The following is a 23,915-nucleotide window of genomic DNA, read 5'->3' on the forward strand; positions in this document are numbered from 1 at the left end:
AAATGTTACGGTGCACGCCGAAGTGAAAAAGACTAATCCGATTCTCGGGTAAATGACTAAAATGCGAGGCGCATTTGTTAACGTTGTCCTAGTCATTTTTCAACTTTTGCAATCTTTATTCTTCTTGTCAATAATATAGACGAACGTCCCAAAAGTGAATTTATTTAATTTTCAATTAATTAATTTAGTTATTTAAATGTTATTTTTGATAAATTAACTTTTAAATCAGATCAAATTTTAACGGCCGACGCGCTAATTAAAAACGGCTCCTTTATCGGTGCGAAGACAACAATTTTCAAATTTGAATTTGAAATGTAGTCGAAGACTTTGAATATTAAAAATAATTTTTTGGTAAACTTGCACCGGTAAATTTAACTACCTACACAAGTAGTACAAACATACGCATAACAATGCAACTATACATACGAAACAAAACGAAACGAAACGAAATTTTATTTGCTCCATAAAATTAAAAAAGAATTTAATGATACATACATACATACATACATACATACATACATACATACATACATACATACATACATACATACATACATTGTGCGCGGAGGCGGACCAATTTGGTCATCATGGTTTGGTTTGCCGTTTAGGTGGAGGCCGTCAACTTCGTCATTCAGCTTTGAATGATTACATTTGCCGGCTTTTTTCTAAAGCTTCTATTCCTGTTTTGAAGGAACCATCTGGCATTTCAGTGCAAGATGGCAAGCGACCAGACGGTTGTACTCTTACTCCCTGGAGAGCAGGTAAATGTTTGGCTTGGGATGTTACGGTTCCTGGTACCTTGGCCGAGCGCTACGTTCACCTTACCAGCAAAGAATGTGGTTTGGCTGCAATCAGGGCATCGGACGAAAAAATCAAAAAATGTGAAAACGCCCTGCCTTCCTTAGACTTTTTGCCAATATGTATCGAGGTCCTTGGACCCATGGACCCCAATACTTCAAAATTTATTAAAACATTGTGTAAAATGATTGGTGTTCGGTCAGGTGACAACAAAGAGTTCTTTTTTGCAATAAACCACATCTCGTGTTTGTTGCAGCGATTTCTGCGTGTTTGTGTGTCGGAAAATATTAATTAATTAATATTAAAACGCCGACGTGTGAGACTAACGATACATTAAAGTGTTAACCCTTTTAATCAGATGTTTGACTGTTTGGTGTCATTCATCACGATTTGGTTTTAACATACATATATACATACATACATACATACATACATACATACATACATACATACATACATACATACATACATACATACATACATACATACATACATACATAAATACATACATACATACATACATACATACATACATACATACATACATACATACATACATACATACATACATACATACATACATACATACATTCATATATAAAATAAAAAACATATACATACCTTAACACGCTACTAATATATTTTATTTTAATAGATTATACATTGCCCGTATAACCTGTGATGCTGGTGACAAGCGTTTATAAGTGGATAAAAGATTTGTGAAGCCATATATATGGGTACCATTTTTTCCTTCTTCAGTTTTTCTTCCGGGTTTTGTTTTTTTTCGTTCGTTCGTTCGTTCGTTTGTTTGTTTGTCACATGACCACAGAGTCACATGACCACAGAGTCACATGACCACAGAGTCACATGACCACAGGGTCACATGACCACAGAGTCGCATGACCACAGGGTCGCATGACTACATGGTCACAGGGTGACATGACCACAGAGTCACATGACCACAGAGTCACATGACCACAGAGTCACATGACTACAGAGTCACATGACCACAGAGTCACATGACCATAGAGTCACATAAGTCACATGACCACGTACAAAGTCACATGACAACGCCATCACACGCTCCAACGATTTAAAGACCATCAAAGATCGATTTATCATCGGATACGTTGATACCGTGTTGAATTGAAATGCCTGCTTGCTTGCACGCACGGAAAGACAAATTTATCTGGTGGTATTGTGTCTCTTGGTATTTGTATGGTGTTCTAAGACACGGTATCTGTTGTGTGGTACGTGATATTGCGAGGCATTTTATGATACTGTATGATATATTTCATGATACTCTCTTGCATTGTATTGTGTTGTATTGTGTTGTTTTGTATTGTATTGTATTTTATTGTATTAATAATACACGTACCTCGTAAAAATATACATACATAGATACAAACATGCATGCATAGATACAAACATACATACATAGATACAAACATACATACATAGACAGATACAGACATACAGACAAAATAATAAATATAAATATAAAAACAAGTGCAAGCAACATGTTGAACGTTAATTTTTGTCTACGGCTTGTTTCTTCAAAATCAATTAAAACTTAAACACACACATACACACATACATAGACACACACACACACATATATACAAGCACACACACACAAACACATACATACAAACACTCACACATACACGTATTGAATTGATGTATCTCATTTCTCCATGAAACATCTATGTTTAACTAAAAGTAAGGATAACATATAACACCACCATTATATATATATATATATATATATATATATATATAGAGAGAGAGAGAGAGAGAGAGAGAGAGAGAAAGAGAGAAAGAGAGATGGAGAGAGAGAGGAAAAGAGAAAGAGAGAAAGTGAGAGTGAGACTTTAAAGGGGTGTTGAAGTTGATCTAGGCATCTGTCCAAGGTTACATCACAATACTGAAATGTCATATATAAATATATAGTCTATACATTCATGTGTGTGTGTGTGTGTGTGTGTGTGTTTGTGAACATATATTGTTTATATATATATATATATATATATGTGTGTGTGTGTGTATGTGTGTGTGTGTGAGTGTGTGTGTTTATATAAGCAAGCAAACATGTATCATCTCACCAAAATTTATTCTTTATACTCAAACAAAAGGTTATAAAGATTTTACGTTCAAGATTTATCTATATGAAAAACACACACTTACATAACATACACACACAAAGACACACACGCAAATAAATATATATACATGTATATATATATATATATATATATACACACACACATACACACACTCACATACACACACACGCATACACACACATACATACACACACACGCGCGCATTTAATGGGAGTGAAACTTTCTAGAATATTCTTTTGTTGCTCCGTGCCATGCCTCGTCCGCCGGACAAACACTCAAGGTCAACCTCGGCGACCTTCACAACCATTTGTCACGTGGTCTCTGACATGAGGGTTAAGTGAGTGAGTGAATGGATAAATGAATGAATGATTGAATGAATGAGTGAGTGAGAAAAGGAGTTAATGAGTGAACGAACGAATGAAGCAATGAATGAAATATCCAATGGAGCACCATGTATGAGCAATGAATGAATGAATGAATGAACGAACGAACGAACGAATGAACGAATGAATGAATGAATGAATGAATGAATGAATGAATGAATGAATGAATGAATGAATGAATGAATGAATGAATGAATGAATGAATGAATGAATGAATGAATGAATGAATGAATGAATGAATGAATGAATGAATGAATGAATGAATGAATGAATGAATGAATGAATGAGTGAATGAATGAATGAATGACTTTTTGATCGAATGTGCGAGTCAATGTATAAATGATCCTTCTAAAATGGACCAATCAGATGATTTCAATACTCAAAACGACAACCAATGAAAGCGCGTGTTTTCAAACTTCCTGACACATGTCCAGCCAATGAGAGGTCGTGAGTGGGTTCGGCCCATTTAAGACTGACGTCATTAAATATGACACAATAAATGCTCTATAAATAGAACGCTCTATAAATAGAACAAAAAAAACCACAATAGCGAAAATAATTGTCGACCTGACCTAGAATCGTTGAGAGTAAAAAATTGAACATTATTATCTTTTAAATTAGTTTTAAATGTTAATTATTATTTTCATCTGAAGAATAAAAATATAATAAAATTCAGTAAGTCGGTGTTTTTTGTGTGTGTGTGTTTGTGTGTGTGTGTGTTTATTTTGTAATATTTCAAGACTTATCACTTTAATAACATAATACTAAAAATAAGAATATTAATCGTTCGTTCATTCACTCTGTCGTTCATTCGCTCTGTCGTTCATTCGCTCTGTCATTCATTCATTCGTTCGTTCGTCAATTCATTTACTTATTCATTCACTTTGAATGTTGTTATTCATTAATTCAATCATTCATTCATTCATTCAGTCATTCTTTTTTTCAGTTTAATTGCAATTTGGGGATAGCCAAGACAAAGCCGATTGTGATGGAGCGAGAACCAAACTTCAAACTGTATAATAATAATAATAATAATAATTATAATTATATTAATTATAATAATTATAATAATATTAATGATAATAATAATAAATTTAATGATGCTGTTGATGAGGATGTTGTCTTGGATCTGAGTGTTCGAAAGATTGTATACAGTTATTGCAATGAGATTTTTTCGACATCATCATCATCATCATCTTCATCATCATCATCATCATTAGTATCATCATCATCATTAGTATCATCATCATCATTAGTATCATCATCATCATTAGTATCATCATCATCATCATCATCATCATCATCATCATCATCATCATCATCATCATCATCATTAGTATCATCATCATCATCGTCGTCGTCACGTTCGTCATCATCTAAGTTCATATCGACAGAACAAAACGACTCGTCTGCGTCATTAATGACGTCATCAAAATCGTCATCAACGACAACATCATTATCATCATCAACGACAACATCATTATCATCATCAACGACAACATCATTATCATCATCAACAACAACATCATTATCATCATCAACAACAACATCATTATCATCATCGTCGTCGTCATCGTCGTCACCTTTATCACAGCTGATCTTCTTAGCTGATGTTAAAAACTTTGTGAGTAGATTTTTTAACGGTAAAATGATGACGTCTCAAAAAGATTTTAACAACATTAACAACAACTACAAAAACAACAACAACCACAACAACAACAACGTCAACAACATCAATAGTAACAACAACAACAACAAAACCAGTAAAAGAACAGATTGTTCTTCTTTAAATTGCAACAACAACAACGACGACGACAACGACAACAACAAAATCGTGACGATGACGTCATTGCCGAACGAACCAATCACAACCTTCGAACACAAACCGCACCAAGTTAAACAAAAGCCGTCAAGTAAAACGACAAATGAATCTAAAAATGACCCGACAGATAATGTGCCCTTCAACCTTACTTCATCCTTCAGCCCCTACCTGCACCCTCCGTCAGTCATTCACCACACCCCAACCCACCAATCAGCGTATGAACTACAACAACAACGCCAACAAATCAGTCTTCATTCCTTTACTCCAAATTTTTACACTCCATTCATCCGGCAACACTACTCTTTCAGCCAACAACCATCAAACACACCAATACCACCAACAAATTTTTCCACGAAAGCTTCACCCCTTCAAATTTTACATACCGGAAGAGGGTTTGTGCCCCAAATTTTTAGCGGGCCTTCCTCCACGTTTCGTGGACCAGCCCCTTTTATGTTTAGTGGGCTGTGTACATACGCACCAGTGCATCCAGGGATGCATTGCGTAAAACCGATTCGGTTACCGCCCGATTTTTATTCACCCGAATATCGGCAGAGCGCATCGTCGATTTTCGAAAGAATCCCTGAAGAGGAGATGGGTGATAAAATTTACAGACCGAAACCTAAAAAGTTGAAATCGCAAGTGAGGGATTGTGCAATTTATTCGAAAGTTGTCGGGATGAAGTATCCGATACAAACCGACTCATCGCCAAATCCGGATAAAAATATTGACATCCCTAATTGCGTGGAGGAGAGAAGGAGGAGGAGGAGTAGTGTCTGGTTCAAGATGAACAACGATAAAAGGTGCTTTGCATGCGGTAGGACGTTTATTTCGAAAGGTTCCTTCAGGTACCATCTCAGTAGGTGTCACGTTTTATCCGGTCTGAATATCAGATGTTAATCGTCAATCGTTTGATTGATTGATTGGTTGATAACGTGACTGAATGAGTTGTTGTTGATTAATTGATTGGTTGAGTGAGTGAGTAGTGAGTGAGTGAGTGAGTGAGTGAGTGAGTGAGTGAGTGAGTGAGTGAGTGAGTGAGTGAGTGAGTGAGTGAGTGAGTGAGTGAGTGAGTGAGTGAGTGAGTGAGTGAGTGAGTGAGTGAGTGAGTGAGTGAGTGAGTGAGTGAGTGAGTGAGTGAGTGAGTGAGTGAGTGAGTGAGTGAGTGAGTGAGTGAGTGAGTGAGTGAGTGAGTGAGTGAGTGAGTGAGTGAGTGAGTGAGTGAGTAATTAATTGAGTGAATAAATTAATTAATTGATTGATTAACAGCTGATATACTAACGTAACATTGACAGATTATTACATATAATGTTTTGACGAGTTTAATATTTAAGACGAGAACTGCTCATGACATTTACACATTTCTTATACTTAGAACTTCCACACACAAACTGAAAAGTGTTGTTAGCTGCTAAGCGTTATACTTTGATATATAATTCAAGATAAATTTCACTGTCGAATTATTAATAATTGACCTTTTTGTTTAATTAAAGTTAAACTAGTACGCGAATGAATCTTATTTTTCACAAATGTTCAATTTAAATTATCAAAGTAATTAATGATTTAATTATAAATGATAAGTTATATATTTGTAATATTGGACATGCTTTATAGTTCAATTTTTTGAAATGTGGGCTGGTAGTTTGTTACTAGATTCGTGTGCTACTCAATTTCCCAAGTATGAAAAATGTACCATTTGGAAATCCAAACGTTTTTTGATCTATAATATCTTGAATCAGCCAAAAAGCTGTCCGTATGTGTTTCTGAACTAGCTCTATAGTGTCAATTAGGCTGGTAGTTTGTCACTGAAAAAGAGAATTAGGCTGGTAGTTAGAGTTAGGGTTACGGTTACTTGATTCATGTAGCACTCAATATTCTTTAGTAATGGAAGGTTCGGACGTTTTAATGTTTAGTACATGGATATTATATATACCCATGGTTTAGTATCTTGATTCGGCAAGGCACGCTAAACTTGGACTTTAAACAAACAGTTCCTTCGCTTTTTTACACTAAATTTGCATATTAATTGATTATTTTGACATAGTGTTTTTACAATATCTTAATTTTAAAAAAGAATTTTGCGTAAGTTCACAGTATTAAACGGATTTTATGAATCCAAAAAAGATAACAGTTTGAAAGAAAAACGTCCGACATCGAACTAATTTCAAGCAAAAAGTCCATTCATGATTTTGGAAATTTCAATTTTGGGTTTTTCCAATTTAGTAAAAAGAATAAATTATGTTAGCTTCTTTCTTTACATTACGATGAAATAATTTTAAAATATTATTTAACAATAATAGTTATAGTTAATAAATTATATTAATTAATTAATTAGTTGGAAAGGTCATTAATTGTTGAAAGGCGGTGATCTAAGGTGAGTCTTGCTTGCTATCTTTTTTCAATCTTTGCCATATTTTTTTTTAAATAAATAAAAAAAGATTTAAAAATGAAATCAGTTGTCTTTTGTTGAGTTGTTAGAACAGAATAATAATTAAATAGCCCGATTAATTATATAAATTGATGAAAAACAAATTTAATTTAATAATGAATTATATTTATATCTTGTTTAACAAGTTAATTAAGTACTAGACTAGAGTATTAATTAATCCTTTTAAACAAATTTAAAGTTTTAAGTTTAAACACCAACATTTCTTGTTTGAGAAGTTGTAGAGATCTTCTTTTTCCATCTTCATAATATAAAAAACTCACAATAGTAAATAACCCTCAGGATAGGCAGGAATTTATTTGCTTTTGGACCAGGTCACTGCAACAACACTGTCATGCACCTTAACCATTATACCGTCAGCCATTTATATAAACAAACATATGTATATATTATTATTATTATTATTATCAACAATTTATTAAACGCATTATAAAATTAAAATTTCTCGAAAGCGCTATCTATTATAAATGAAATCAGTGAAGGTCAATAAAGTACAAATCGATAAAGTATTTCTATGTCAAAAATAAATATGTATTTAAGTTCTTCTTAAAATCATCAAGCTTTAGTCCAGGCATTCTGAGCGATATATTCGGGAATTTTATATATATATATTTAATTGTTTTCTTTAGTCCTGGATCAATGAGTCATTCATCGTCAGTATGTCAGTCAGAAAATTTCGTTTGGTACGATGACGAGTTGTTGGGGGTTGGAGCTGTGGGAGAAGTTTACAAGGGCCAATGTGTGGTAGGTTTCTACACTTTTTTTTTCTCTTCTGTCTTCGTTTATTTATGTGTTTCTGTTCAGGTTTTGGTGGTTTAGTTATTGTTTGATATTGTGCACTGACAAATGCAAACACACAAACAAACACAATACACTCATACACACGTACACACACACACATACACCCGCACCCGTCCAGAAAACAGGAGAGCAGGTAGCAGTGAAGGTGATGAAGAGGTTCGACAAGAACACGACCGACCACCTCATCAACCTACAGGAGCGAGAACTCGAAGTTCTCAGAAAACTCAACCATCCAAACATTGTCAAGCTGATAGCCGTCGAAAATGAAATCAACAAGGTTTTGGGCGGAGTTATGCTTATTAGTTTTATGTTAATTAGATCATGGGAAATGCTGGTTGGTTGGTTGATTGGTTTGGTGGGTTGGTTGGTTTAATAATTGGATGATTGACATTTTAATTAGCCTGGCAAGAAGGTGATAGTTATGGAGTTGTGTTCTGGCGGCAACCTCTATGACATCATCACAAAACCGGAAAATGTTTTTGGGCTGCATGATGAGGAGTTTCTCAAGGTTCTGCATGGAATTGGTTGGTTGATAGATTGATGGTTGGTTGGTTGGTTTGAATGGATGGCTGGTTGTTTTTTGATTTAGTGATAATTTTATCTTTGATTTATCAATCAATCAATCAATCAATCAATCAACGAATCAGTCAACTGACCTTGAACAAAAGTATGTTGTTCAACCAGTAAATCAATTCATTAACCAATTATTTAACCAACCAATCAATCAACCAATCAATAAACTAACCAACCAATAAATCAACCAACCAATCAACCAACTAATCAACCAATCAATCAACCGACCGACCAACCAAGCTTCCGGAATGAAAGAGGTGAAAGCGAAGAACATGACTCACCGAGATATCAAACCTGGAAACATCATGAGATACATTGGATCTGATGGCAGGTGCTATCATCACCTTGCGTTATAATTCCTCAATTTTTACGCTGTCTTATAAAGAAAAATATTTTCTTCCGGGTTTTTTTGCATCAGTTTCGTTAGCGTGTAACGTGTAAATTATGCAAATCAATACGCAAGATATAATTATGCATAAATTATGTACCGCCATTGCCAGGCCGATCTACAAATTGATTGACTTTGGGGCTGCCAGGGAACTTCACACGGAGGAGGAGTTTCAATCCATCTATGGCACCGATGAGTACCTGGTACGTATGCCTGCTTGTTTGTCTTTGTCTGTTTTTGTCTGTCTGTCTGTGTCTCAGTCTGATTGATTGTCTGTTCGTTTGTTCGTTTACCTGTCTTTGTTTGTTTGGTTGTTTGTATGTTCATGTTGCAGCGTTTATTTCCCATCGTGAAACTTTTATCACCGGCTTTCTTTACACTGCCTCTCAATAAATCACACACAAAAAATTGAACTGAGTCGATTAAACAACAACAAAAAAAAAAACATCCATCGAATGTTCCTAAAGGACCCGGGCCTCTACGAAAAGGCCTTCATGGACCGTGGATCCACCTCAACCTTCACCGGGTCGGTCGACTTGTGGAGCATCGGGGCCACCCTCTACCACGTCGCCGCCGGTCAACTGCCCTTCCAAGCCTACCATGGGAGGAGGGATAAGAATACTATGTGCGTGTGTGCGTGTGTGTTTTTGTGTGTGTGTGTTTTGTGTGTGTGTGTGTATATGTATGTGCGTGTGTGTTTGTGCGTGTGTGTGTTTTGTGTGTGTGTGTTTTTTTTTGTGTGTGTGTATGTATGTGCGTGTGTGTGTGTGTGTTTGTGTGTGCGCGTGTATGTGTGTGTTTTTATGTGTTTGTATGTGTGTTTGCGCATGTAAGTAGATATGTGTATGATATGAGTTTGTGTGTGTATGTCTATATGTGCCCAAGTATCGACCAATGAAATCACTGCATCCTTGAACAGGTATAAGATAATAGCCAATAAGGAATCAGGTGACATTTCGGGCATCCAATCAAAACCGAATGGGCCAATCGTCTACGATAAGCACCTACCTAAAAATTGCCTGCTATCCAGGTTATTGACATTACTTCAAAATAATATATGACCTTGACATTGCGTTCAAAGTACACTCGACCTTGACATTGCAGGGGCTTGAGACCTCCAGTTGAGGAATTGTTGGCCCACTTGTTGGAGGCGGATAAAGAAAAGACCATGTCGTTTGAGAAGTTCTTCGTGATGGCTGAGTGTATTGTTAAAAAGAAGGTCTGTCTGTCTGTCTGTCTGTCTGTTTGTTTGTCTGTCTGTCTGTCTGTCTGTCTGTCTGTCTGTCTGTCTGTCTGTCTGCCTGTCTGTTTGTTTGTGGGCTGGTTGATTGTTAATTGATGGGAGGACGGCTGGTTACTTGGTCAGTTGTCTAAAGGGGGAGTTTGCTGATTAGTTAATTCGTTGACTGGCTAGTTAGTTGATTGTTTTAAAGGATTATAAATAAACAAAAACGCCAATGTATGAATGAACAAACGAACAAATGAACGAATGAATGAATGAATGCACAGTTAAACAAACAACTGGGTGAATGGGTGAATGAACGAACGAATGAATGAACTAACGATCGAATGAATGAATGAATACACAATTAAACAAACAACTGTCGGATGGATGAATAAACGAATGAATGAACTAACGAACGAACTATTTCACGAATAAAAAAACGAACAAACGAATAAATTAATATTATAACAAATAATAAAAAAAGAAAGTTAGCTAGTTATGTGATAAAATAATTATCTACTCTTACAATTCACCGACATGTTTCCAGCTTCAAGAAGAATTTTGACTTATATATGGGCAACAAAGAATTTTTCTATGATCATAAAATTGACAATGTTGTTTGATTGCTTTTTGTTGTCTTTTAATGCTTTTTCTGATATGGTCATATATAACTTAGGTTTAAGCCCATTATTTATTTATATTTATTTTTATTTATTTATTTATATTTATTTATATTTATAAGATAATTATTAAATTATGTTGCTAGCCAACTTCTAAAACTTACTTGCCAAAAATAGCTGGTCTCCGTGTTTGATAGCTTTACGACGGACATTTGCAAAGTTTACATCAATCCAGACGACAAGTATAAAAATAATAATAATAATTATCTTTATAATAATAATAATTATTATTATTAATTATTAATTAATTAATTATTTTTAGTATTCTTAATAATTGTATTGTAATCCGCCGGTTACATTTTTACCGACAAACAAATGTAACAGTTACAACCACTACGTCACTAATTACGTCATCATCATCATCGTAACCGCAAGACCATCATTATCATAATCATTGTAACACCATCATCATCGTCGTCGTCATCATCATATCATCATCATCATCGAGATCACAAGAACATCATCGTCATCTTCATAACGTCATCATCATCATAACATCATCATCGTCATCATTATCATCATAACATCATCATCATCGTCGTAACATCATCATCATCGTCATCATAACATTATCATCGTCATCATTATCATCATCATCGTCATCATTATCATCATAACATCATCATCATCATCATCGTCGTCCAACTCCCACGCAGTTTCGAAACCTTCCAGAGCCTCCTACACGAACAATGCCCCCACTCCCCGCCAAACGATCAGATGCTCCTCTTCGAGAATTTGAACTTCTCCGTGCAGTTTGGGCAGGACAACAAACTATCAGGTTTCATTCGTTCTTCCGTTCATTCATTCGTTCATTCATTCATTCATTTATTCATTCATTCATTCATTCATTCATTTATTCATTTATTCATGCATTCATTCATTAATTCAGGTTAATCAAATTTTTAGTACAATTTTTAAATTATCAACCAACCAATCAACTAATAAGTCATTCATTCAGCCATTCAAATACTAATCATTAAGTCAACAAATCAACCAACCAGCCAACCAACTAACCAACCAACCAACCAATCAACCATCAACCAACCAACCAACCATCAACCAACCAACCGATCAATGAATGAACTTTCACTCCTACAGGATTTAACAGGATTGAAGCCAGCAGTCCGGTGTATTCCTTCTCCAATCCATCCAGCATGTCCATGGAAAGTTCTCTTGATAATAGGAAGTGTTAGTCGGGTGGTTGGTTGGTTAGTTGGTTGATTGGATGGTTGGATGGATGGTTGATTGGTTGGTTGGTTGGTTGACTGGTTGGTTGGTTGGTTGAATGATGTTTAACAATGATTCCATAAATCAATCAACCAGCCATAATAAACCAATCATTCAATATGTCAATTAGCCGACCATTCAATCAATAATTTACCCAACTAATCAGTTACTCAATCAACCAATCAATCAACCAACCAATCAATCAATCAACCAATCAACTAACCAATCAGATGGTTTGCCCGACTTGAAGAATTCAAGCTTGAAAGGTCTTGCAATGGCGGCCAATGAATCGTTGAATTATTTTAGGAGGTGCATTAATGCACTGTTGCTCAGACAGAAGTGCATTAATGCCGGAGCCATTATGTTTGTGTATGTATGTTTGTGTATGTTTGTTTGTTTGTATGTGGTTGTGTTTGTATACCTCTGTTTGTTTGTGTCCGTGCGTTTGTTTGAGTGTATGTTTATGTTTTTTCAGGTGTGTGCTCACAGACAGGCAAACGCAGATAAACACACACAGAACGACACACACTAACAAACACACACAAACAAACAAACCTACACAGACAAACATACACACAGACAAACACAAACAAACAAACACACACAGACAAACACACACAGACAAACACACTCGTCACAAAACCGCCAACAACCAAATTTGAAATCCCCCAGGCACTACCTAACCAGAAAGTTCGACAACATGGCGACCAGAAAGGAGCACGTGACCGACATGCACCAATCATATTCAGACCGTCTGCAGACCTCTTCCCTATTGGTCAGTTGCATGGAGGCACTCAATAACGGAACCAATCACAATCAGTCTATTGATTCCCTGAACAGTGGTAGGGTCACGTACGAAAGGCAGAGGAACTTCATCAACCGAGTTGGTCATGATGACGATTGTGATGTTTGGTGGATGGTGATGACGATTGTGAGGGCTGTTGACGATGGTGATTATGATTGTGATGTTTTTGTGGTGATGATGATGGTGATGATGTCAATTGAGATGGCTGTTGGTGTTATAACATTTGTTTGTTTGTCTGTTTGTTTACCTTCTTGTATGCTCTCTTATCTGCTATCAATTAATTTACTTCACTTTCAAGTTATAATCCAATCATCTCTCTCTCTCTCTCTTTCTCTCTCTATCTTTATCTCTCTCTTACACCTACACAAACACACACAGACCAGACTATACACACAGACACACACACGTGCACACACAAATAGCTGTCCAGTGAGATCCAGGAGCTGACCTGCACATCACATAACACGGAGGAGATGATGAAGAAGTGTGTGGACGTGTGGATGGTGGAGAGGCCTGCATGCAAGGAAGAGGATTGCTGGTTGGTTAGAGTGGGGAGTGAGGGAGTGAGAGAGAGAGAGAAAGAAAAAAAGAAAGAGAGAGAGAGAGAGAATGCAAAATGAATAAAAGCAAAGAAACGATAGTAGTAGTAGTAGTAGCGGTAGTATAAGTAGTAGTAGTAGTAGCGGTAGTAGTAGTAGTAATAGTAGTAGTAGTAGTAGTATAAGTAGTAGAGTAGTAGTAGTAGTAGTATAAGTAGTAGAGTAATAGTATAGTAGTAGTAGTAGTATAAGTAGTAGTGGTAGCAGTAGTAGTAGTATTGGTGGTAATGTTAATAATAATAACGATGATAATGCAGTTCGACGCGTATGGACATGATGGTGAGAGATGTGGAGGAGATAGAGAGTGGCTGCAAGAGAGAAAGGGTTCCAGAGAGAGGACTGAGTGGTACCATGTCCAAGAAGAGTGAACTCAATAGGTTACGATGATGATGGTGGCTGTGGGTGATGACGATGATTTGGAAAATGATGATGATGATGATGATGGGGATTGTGATGATGGCTATATTCGTGATGGTGGTGCTGATGGTGGAGATGATGATGACGACCTCATAAAAAATGGCAGACGCACGATTTCCAACCACTGCCTAACGGCCAAAACTCTGATCGAGCAGCATTGCCAAAAAAACACGGGCGAACTTTTTAAACTCTTCAGAGAGTTCATGTGGTAAGTAGGAAGATGACGATGATGAAGACGATAATGACGATGATGGTGAAGTTGATGATGATGGTGAAGATAATGACGATGATGATGATGACGACGACGATGATGACGAAGACGACGATGATGATGATGATGATGATGATGAAGATGATGACAACCAATATAATCACACCATTTCAACGCGACGACCAATGAAATATCATCATTTCATCTTTTTTTAAACGCCACAACCAATCAAATCACGCCATTCTCTACTACCAGCCAATCGTGGCAGGTCATGGAAAACCTCGACAAATTAGAACAGGGGTTGGAGTCTTCGAGCAGACAGTTCAAAGTACTCAGCCAAAATTTCAATACCGTAAGTAGTGATGATGATGATGAAAGATGATGATGATGTTTAAGATGATGATGATGATGATGGTGATGATGATGACGATGATGATGACGGTGATGATGATAGTGGTGGTTGAATTTTTGTTGTTGTTCTTATTTATCAGCAGTTGCAATGCAATAATTTATTATTATCAATCACATTATTATTATTATTGTTATTATTATTATCAATACATCATCATCATAGCTTCCTAACCATCGTCATCGTCACCACTATCATCATCATCACGTTATAACCGCCATCATCATCATCCTTATCATCATCGTCATCAACTTCATCTTTGCAGAGCGATTCAAGGAGAAAGTCATTTTTGAAGAGACCCGGTAAGAGCTGATGACGATGAAGTAACAAAAAAATAATAATATTATTATTATCATTCACTCCACACACACACACGCACGCACGCACACACGCACACAAACATACACACGAAGCGAAAATTTATTTGCTTCTCAAGATTCAAAATTATAAAAAAAAGCAGGATGACCATAAAAAAATTTATAGAAAAAATTCATCTGGCACGGACACCTAGACAGAAATGTTCTTAGATTAAACAAAAATGTTCAGCAACTAATATACCAATCCTCTAGGCAATCCAACTCTGTTGATTTAATCGTTGCAATTGCAATTTTTATTGAAATGTTATCAAAACCACTTGAGGACTTTAGCTTCAAAGACAATTTCTTCAGCTGCTACATCTTCAAGGAAAAAACTCTTCGGCAATGAATTACTGACAATCCATTGCGCCTGTTTTAAGGAGGAATGCCTTTGATAATTGAACCGCAATGCTTTTGAAATACTGATTGAAACTTTCTCCCGGTTGATCGAGTGGTTGATTTTCGGTCGTCACTATGAGGTAGTTGTACTGCTGCCTTCGTTAATGGGATTATTAAGTGATCTCCAAGTTCGTCTACCCTCGGATTTGTTGGCTTCGAGAGTGCAGTGGAAGTAGTCACGTTTCAATTTATTCTTCAAGTAGCTACAAGCTTTTTGCGTTGGCTTGAATTTGTCATAATTTTGATTTGTTGGCGAATGGGGAAATTTTTTATACAAACTGTTTCTCTTGCCGGTAAATTTTTTGAATTCGTTGGTAACTCAAGAATTTTGTTTTTTCAGTTTTTGTATTTTTCTTCTGCTGGTGATCTTGCAGCATTTTCTAAATCAAGTTGAGAAATATTCAATGAAATGACCGAACACGGAGTGTACCTCATCATAATTATAGAGAGCTTCCCAGCTACTTGAATTCAATTCATTGCACCAATCTGATACTCTAGATGCTGAGTAGGAAAAATTGCAGATCGGTTGCTCAGAATATAATGCTTGATTGTATTTCGTTTTTTTTGTCTGTGCTACACACACACACACGCACGCACACAAACAAACATACACACACACAGACTCCACAAATGATATCAGCGAGGCCATGGACAACCCTTCGTCCCCATCCACCCCCCCGAACAACAACAACCACTCCTCAACGTCGTCCGCGAAATTGAAGAAAGTTCACAGTAAGAGCAACCTGGAGAAGTCACTAATGCGAAAGATGCTCTCTATCACGTCGGCCTTTTCGTCTCATTATTATTATTATTGTTATTATTATTGTTATTATTATGATTGGCGTTGTTGTTTTATTATGAATATTATGGTTATTATTATTATTGCATAATTTCTGGTTCAAATGCTTAACTGCTTTGCATCCACCATATTCAACTTAACAAGTTAACTCAGCGATGTGGTGATGGTTATTATTATTATTGTTGTTACTACTATCATCATAATATATTGGTATCATTAAGAGGTCCAAGGTCATTCTCTATTTCTCTACTGTTTCAGAGTGTTCAACGAAAAACACAAGCACGCACGCACACGTAATCGGGTCGCACGTATCACACACATTGCATACGATTAGGCAGACCGGGATCTCTTCGCATTCGAATCCAGGCACTGCAACACAACAGCAAAACTAGGCGTCTTTAACTATTAAGCTATTACGCCGTCATCATCATCATCATTGTCGTCATCATTACAGTTTCAACAACTCGCCTGATATTAAGAAGGACATCTTGCCATTGGCTGAAGAAAATTTGAGCATCATCAAGGAACTGAGGTAATGATGATGATGATGATCACGACGACGATGATGATGATGTCTGGAGTGATGATGATGATGTTAAAGATGATGATGGTAACTGTTTAATACACCAACGTCTTCACAATAATAATAATCATCATCATCTCTATCGTCGTCTTCATCTCCGTTTTCATCTTCATCATCATCCTCATCATCATCCTCATCATCGTCCTCTCGCCATCACCAGGAACAAGATGAACCTAGTGGCCAGGATAAACAGTGAGAAGACTTACATAGAGCAAGATGGCGTTGTTGGCGGAAGTGGCAACAGCCCACAGCCGGATTGTAGTACCTTCGTCTGATTGGTCGGATAGTTTGTAATTGGATAATTGGCTGGATAATTGGTTGGATAATAAGTAATTGGTTAATTGGCTGGATAATTGGTTGGAAAATTTGTAATTGGATAATTGTTTGGATAGTTTGTAATTGGATAAATGGCTGAATAATTGGTTGGATAATTTGTAATTAGATAATTGGTTGGATAATTTGTAATTGGTTAATTGGCTGGATAATTTGTAATTAGATAATTGGCTGGATAATTTGTAATTGGATAATTGATTGGATAATTTGTAATTAGATAATTGATTGGATAATTTGTAATTGGATAATTAGCCGGATAATTTGTAATTAGATAATTGATTGGATAATTTGTAATTGGATAATTGGCTGGATAATTTGTAATTAGATAATTGATTGGATAATTTGTAATTGGATAATTGGCTGGATAATTTGTAATTAGATAATTGATAATTGATACAATGTGTTTTTATTTTCTCTCTGTTACATATTAAACTAATCTGCCTATTTCTGTATTCTGTTGTTAAACACGCACACACACTCACAAACACACACACAAACACACACATATAGATATGTATACACACACATATACACGTGGATAAATGTATACATAATATTACGAACTTTACAATTGTACATAACTTCAAGGATTAATAATAGGATTACATTCGTTAACGATTATGAATACCCCAACAGATATGTATGCGTGTGTTTGTGTGGATGAGTGTGTGTATGTGTGAGTGTGTGTATGTGTGAGTGTGTGTTTTACTTGTACTTTTCGTTCAAACGCCTTTAATTTAAAATTCCCTGGGACAACCCACGCTTAAATAAGAGAAATTGAAATTAAATTAATGTTCGATAAAATTTCTTTAAATGAAATAAAAGACATTTTCTATATATCTAATGTTCTGGCTAATAAATATCGTAAATATATGCGTTATTGGTACATGTTAAATGTTATTGGTATAGATATATACTAGATATACACAAACATGTGTGTGTGTGTGTTAAAATGTCTAGATATACACAATCATGTGTGTGTACGTACGTATGTGTGTGTGTGTTAAAATGTCTAGATATACACAAACATGTGTGTACACGTATGTGTGTGTGTGTGTTAAAATGTCTTAATACCATTGGTTACATAATTGCCTTCTTAGAACTGTTATTGCATTTTCGTTGTTTATCTAATCATTGTTTCTCTAATCAAAATTCAAATTAATTAATTAATTAATTTGATTAAGATGATATTGGTCAACGATTGGATGGTCTTTGAGTATATTAAAAAAAATTTTATAAATTGAAAAAACTTTGTTCATAATTGAGGAGAATAAATATAGGATGCGAAATTACAAATAGGATAAAAAATGACTATTAAACAAATTCAGCATGCAGTTCGTCAAACTTTCCCAAAAACATCATCGACTAAACGAGTTTCACATCAAATTTCGAATGAGCATCTTCAAAAACTGGCAGCGGGCACGGTATAGTTATGTACCAATACCTACCAAATACCATTTTAAAATTGTAATACTTTCCAAATTTCGACCTCGACGATTTTGTATAATACTCATGAGATGTAATACCCATTAATACTAATAGGAAATACCATACGTAGCCGAATGTCGATCCAATGAAACCAGTTAGGGTGACATACAGACCCAAGACATAATAACCAAAAGTCCATGTCCTGTAGTCTAATAAAATTTCTATGAGAGTTATTGGCGGGAAAAATTCGAAGAAGTTCCATGAGATCGGACAGACGTAGTTCATTGTCAGGTACTTGTAATTCAAGCAGAGTGCATACATGCAACCGAATGAGAGATGAAAGAGAAATATTATGAAGTATTTTAAATTCTTTTGTCCAATGCAAGAGCCGATGAAGAAACAATGGTGCTCTCTTACAAGGACACACCTCTGGCAGAGTATGCAATGATGAGATCTATGGGGCATTTCTATGTTGCAGACATCGCAATGACTTTTGCTGTGGCCACTGGATGGAACTACGCCATCTACATGATGATCGACTGAATCTTTTGTCGAACACCCAGACGAATTAGTAGTAGAATCATGTGAATGAGTGGTGCTGGCGCTTGAAACTGATGACAAATCCTTCTCTGCTTGCTTCTCCTTCTTCTCTATGAAACTGTTGAAACGGTAGCAGTAGAACAAATTGACCGACACCCCGATGAAGATGTAGACGCCGATGACGTAATGGATTAGCGAGTTTCCGTACAATTGGGGAATGATGACCGAGACGCCGGTGAAAAATATCAGGCAGATGAATAACACCACGTAGGCCAGTCCTAATCTAGACAGCCAGAGTAGCGCTCTCGGCGAGAATGACATTGAAAACGCCATTACGGTAATGTTGAAGGAAGGTTTACTTTCCGCAATTTTTAGTTAGAGCATTTGCAACTTTGATTAAGTTGCACAAGTTGAGAAGACTGATGTGGTGAAGTTACATTTTTTAAACATTTACGAAAAAATTAAAAAGGTCATTCATTTTAAACAATTTTTCATTTTCCAGTTATCATAATTGAATAAATGACAATGAAATTTGTGCCTAATTAAGACGATAATGAACAATTTGGGCAAATTTTCAAGAAGAAATTAGCTATTCAGCAAGTGCTTTGAATTTTGTTTAAAAGTTAATTCAAATGAAAAGTTAATTTATGTTTTAACAAACTTTCTGCTGTAATAAAACTTCACAAATTGCTCGGTTTACTCGTGAAATACATGAAAAAAGGAGATATTTATGATATTATTTTAGTATAGTTATTGAATTTTTCATAATTATGAAATAAAATGAACAAATAAATTTAATTTTGTTATCGGAAGATGTTATTTTATGCCATTATTATACTTTAAATAACTCTCAATATAATAATAAGTTAATATAAAGCTAAAAAGAATACTTGAATATTACATAAATCTCAATAAAAACGGCCAAATAGATCCCCCAAACACATCAAAATCACGATTTAATTCATTAAAAATTTCATTATAAACAAACAATAAAAAATTTAATTTAATTTAATTTAATTTAATACAAATTTACAGGTGCGAATATAATTAATTAATTAATTTAATTAAGTTTAAAATAATTTGCAATGAATTTAAACGTAAATAAAATTTGCTTCTTTGGTTCTGACACACCTGAATCAAGGAACAAATGTTTGCTTTTTTGTAACATAGTAAACATCAATAATAATAATAATAATAATAATAATAATAATACAATCATTAATAAGTATAACAAACCGATATTTGAGACCATGCAATGAATTATACAGTAAAAAATTTTGATAAAAAATAATAATAATAATAACATCAAAATAATAATGATAATGACAATGAAAATAGAACAATGAAACATTTATTTATTCTTTCATTCATTCATACACTCATTCATTCATTCATCTATCTTTTCATTCATTCTATATGCATATTCATCCATTCGTTGGTTCATTGGCTCGTTAGTTCATCTATTTAATCGTTTATTAATTCGTTCATTCGTCTCTTCATTCGTTCGTTCATTCATTCATTTGTTTGTTCTTTTATTTTTTCATAACAAGGAACCACATATAATTAAAACTGATTTATTTAAATTGTTGAATTATAGCGGTGATAATAATATTTGAAAAAATTGATAAATAAATTGTGAATAGAAATCGATCTTACAAATCTTTTGATATAAAACCACTTGAATATTTGGAGGCTTAAGGTTTGTTATTTGGCTGTAAAGAAAGATCGACTGGTTGACGAATGGAGTGGTTGATTAATTGATTGGTTGATAAAATGAACGATTGATTGATTGATTGATTGATTGATTGATTGATTGATTGATTGATTGATTGATTGATTGATTGATTGATTGATTGATTGATTGATTGATTGATTGATTGATTGATTGATTGATTGATTGATTGATTGATTGATTGATTGATTGATTGATTGATTGATTGATTGATTGCAGATCCATTGGTTGTTTCGTTGGATAGTTGGTTGGTTGGTGGGTTGGATAGTTGGTTGGTTTGCTGATTGGTTAGTTGATTGATTGCTTAATTGATTGATTTGTGGAAAAGCTATTTTTCTTCCAATTTATCAATTAATTTCTTTGTAAATCTTTAACGAAATTAATTGAAAAATAGTTAATTATTTCCATAAATCACTCGGACCATTGTTGGCTTTATCTCAAAAGTATGGAGTGCCCTAAAATAAAAGTCATCATTTTATTATCATTATTATCGTCGTTGTCTTCACCATCAATCTACCAAATCTTTCAAGATAATGATGAAGCCATAAATTCATTCTATACCTTTGCTAAAACTACAGGTAAGTGAAAGATAATGATGATGATGATAATGATGATGGTTGTGGTGGTGATAATGATGGTTGAGGGGAGGATGATGACGATGGTGGTGACGTTGATGATGATGATTAAAATAAGAATAGTGATGATAATGATGATGATGAAGACGACGACGACGATGATGAAATCATTTTAGCTCTGTCAAATCTATGGACGCCACTGACAAGCAGCAGCAAAAACAACAACCCCAGATTATTCCGAATGTTTTTCATACAATACAACAACAACAACAATAATAATAATAATAATGACGTCACAGTTGAACTTTACGTCACTGCTAAGTTAGAATTGTTGTTGTCGTTGTGGTTTTTGATGTTGTTTTGATGTCATCATTGTTGTCGACTACAATGTCATCATCATCGTCACCATCAACTACAACAACAACAACGATCATCATCATCATCATCGTCATCAACAACAACGAAGACAAAAACATCACCACCACCATCATCACCCCCACCATCATCATCATCATAATCACCATCATCATCACCACAGAGATATCTTGTACCAACTGGACCCGGTCAGAATGACAATGGTGGGTTATCATTAAGTTTGAATGCTGCTGTTTTTAAATTACAAATACTTATGCGGCCTCGTGAAATTTGTACTTGCCGTTCGGGGTACTTTCCCCCTCTTTGCCCCCCTTCCCTCCAATCCCTAACCCTCACCCTGCATAGAGATAAACGCCCACGTGAAGTCAACCTGTTTGCCACAGTTTAAAATTGCATTCAATCAATCAATTAGTTTATAAAGCGCTGTTTCCGCGATGTTCAACAGCGCTCCTCAATGAATTTTGCAAACAGATGGGTCTTGAGATCCGCTCTGAACCTTAGAAGGATTAAGTTTAATACGCATAGAGTCAGACCAAGCGATAATTGAAGAAAGACATAGAGATAGATAGATTATGAAGAACACTATTGAGATTGGATAGAGGAAAAGAAGTTTAAATGTAAGAATCATCAGCATATAGTTGACTAGAGAAAGAAAAGTTATTAATAATACAAGGTAGTTCAGATGCATAGAGTATTAATAGGAGAGAGCCAAGGATTGAACCCTGAAGTACCCCGAAAGTAAGAGTAGAGGAGTTAGAAGTAGAATTATTGAGAACAACAGAAGAAAAACGATTAGAGAGATAAGAAGAAAACCAAGACAAACAAGAATCAGTAATATTAAAAAAAAGATGCAGCAGTCTCAAGAGAATAGTATGATCAACAGTATCAAAAGCAGGGGAATAGTCAAGAGCAAGAAGAAGAGTAAGATTACTATTGTCATTCGTTCAAAGCTTTACACACACACAACAAACACGCACACACACATTACATACACACACCCACTAACACACACACACACACACACATTACATACACACAAACGAGCACAGATAAGAAGTGTGAACCTCACCTCATCACCTCAGTACGAAACCAGCATGGCTAATTCAAGGATTAAATCTGCCTGCACAAATACTGTTAGCTCCATTTCAAAATAATAATAATAATTATCAATTATTATTATTCACAATTATTATTATTAACAATTATTATTATTATTAATTATTATTATTATTAATTATTATTATTAATCATTATATTTTCTAATTGAAATATTCAGTCGGATTTTAGATGCACTAACCAGATCCAGTTCGTGTACAAAAATGTTCTAAACAGCGACCAGCTAATCGTCTGTGGTACGGGCTCCATGAGGCCACTGCTATTTATAGTACAGGTCGCTTCATCATTGACTGTTCAGTTGATGATGGTGATTTTTGATTGGCTGATGAATATTTACGCTGTCGTTTGATTGGTTGATGGATGTGGTCGTTATGTTTTATTCGTTGATGCTTATAAAGAGTGATTTTTCATTAGTTGAGGTGCATGAGTTGCAAGTCTGTCATTAATTTCTTACCGGTTTCTGATTGGCTGTCGAATAAATACGCTGTTTTGTGATTGGTGGATATGTGTTTTCAAGTGGCTTATAGATTTCATTGATTAGTTTTAAGAGATTTTTTTTATGATCGGCTGTTGATTTGCTCAAAAAAATCAAATAATTTTTTTGATTGGTCGTTTTAAAATGTCGTAACCGCCCATTGGATGAAATTTTGGATGACGTCACAATCGATTATCCAATCAGAGAGGTACGCTGGACGTCACGAGGGTGTTTGACACCGGAGATTACGAATACGCTGGGGGGTTTGGAGTCTGCTCGCCCGTGCCCTACGTCAGG

The 23,915-nt window shown here is 35.2% G+C and overlaps 5 protein-coding genes across 5 annotated transcripts in view; 3 read left to right on the forward strand and 2 right to left on the reverse strand.

Moving 5' to 3' along the window:
* Positions 1-645: 645 nt before the first annotated feature.
* Positions 646-1,739, reverse strand: HELRODRAFT_179855 (hypothetical protein; the record flags this gene model as incomplete). The annotated part of the gene is made up of 3 exons (XM_009028654.1): positions 646-750; positions 826-1,060; positions 1,666-1,739. The coding sequence occupies 3 exons, from the start codon at positions 1,737-1,739 to the stop codon at positions 646-648; spliced, it is 414 nt and encodes a 137-aa protein (XP_009026902.1).
* A 3,219-nt stretch (positions 1,740-4,958) lies between these two features.
* HELRODRAFT_179856 (hypothetical protein) lies at positions 4,959-6,026 on the forward strand (the record flags this gene model as incomplete). The annotated part of the gene is made up of 1 exon (XM_009028655.1): positions 4,959-6,026. The coding sequence occupies one exon, from the start codon at positions 4,959-4,961 to the stop codon at positions 6,024-6,026; it is 1,068 nt and encodes a 355-aa protein (XP_009026903.1).
* A 2,185-nt stretch (positions 6,027-8,211) lies between these two features.
* On the forward strand, positions 8,212-18,593 carry HELRODRAFT_193700 (hypothetical protein; the record flags this gene model as incomplete). Its single annotated transcript, XM_009028656.1, has 18 exons — positions 8,212-8,316; positions 8,492-8,650; positions 8,774-8,901; positions 9,447-9,537; positions 9,802-9,959; positions 10,254-10,364; positions 10,439-10,553; positions 11,896-12,017; positions 13,139-13,349; positions 13,694-13,809; positions 14,128-14,247; positions 14,394-14,495; positions 14,754-14,850; positions 15,173-15,209; positions 16,284-16,443; positions 16,916-16,993; positions 17,205-17,305; positions 18,562-18,593. The coding sequence occupies 18 exons, from the start codon at positions 8,212-8,214 to the stop codon at positions 18,591-18,593; spliced, it is 2,043 nt and encodes a 680-aa protein (XP_009026904.1).
* A 149-nt stretch (positions 18,594-18,742) lies between these two features.
* HELRODRAFT_179858 (hypothetical protein) lies at positions 18,743-19,678 on the reverse strand (the record flags this gene model as incomplete). Its single annotated transcript, XM_009028657.1, has 1 exon — positions 18,743-19,678. The coding sequence occupies one exon, from the start codon at positions 19,676-19,678 to the stop codon at positions 18,743-18,745; it is 936 nt and encodes a 311-aa protein (XP_009026905.1).
* Positions 19,679-22,875: 3,197 nt separating this feature from the next.
* HELRODRAFT_193701 (hypothetical protein) overlaps positions 22,876-23,915 on the forward strand; it is a gene marked incomplete at both ends in the record, with an annotated part of 8,967 nt that continues 7,927 nt past the window's right edge. Inside the window, 4 exons of the mRNA XM_009028658.1 lie at positions 22,876-22,948; positions 23,072-23,160; positions 23,304-23,417; positions 23,823-23,915. The exon at positions 23,823-23,915 is cut by the window's right edge and continues 16 nt beyond it. Coding sequence (XP_009026906.1) covers positions 22,876-22,948; positions 23,072-23,160; positions 23,304-23,417; positions 23,823-23,915 — 369 coding nt within the window. The remainder of the gene's footprint in view (positions 22,949-23,071; positions 23,161-23,303; positions 23,418-23,822) is intronic.

This window comes from Helobdella robusta (assembly GCF_000326865.2).
Source record: "Helobdella robusta unplaced genomic scaffold HELROscaffold_57, whole genome shotgun sequence".
In the NCBI taxonomy this organism is placed as follows: Eukaryota; Metazoa; Annelida; class Clitellata; order Rhynchobdellida; family Glossiphoniidae; genus Helobdella; species Helobdella robusta.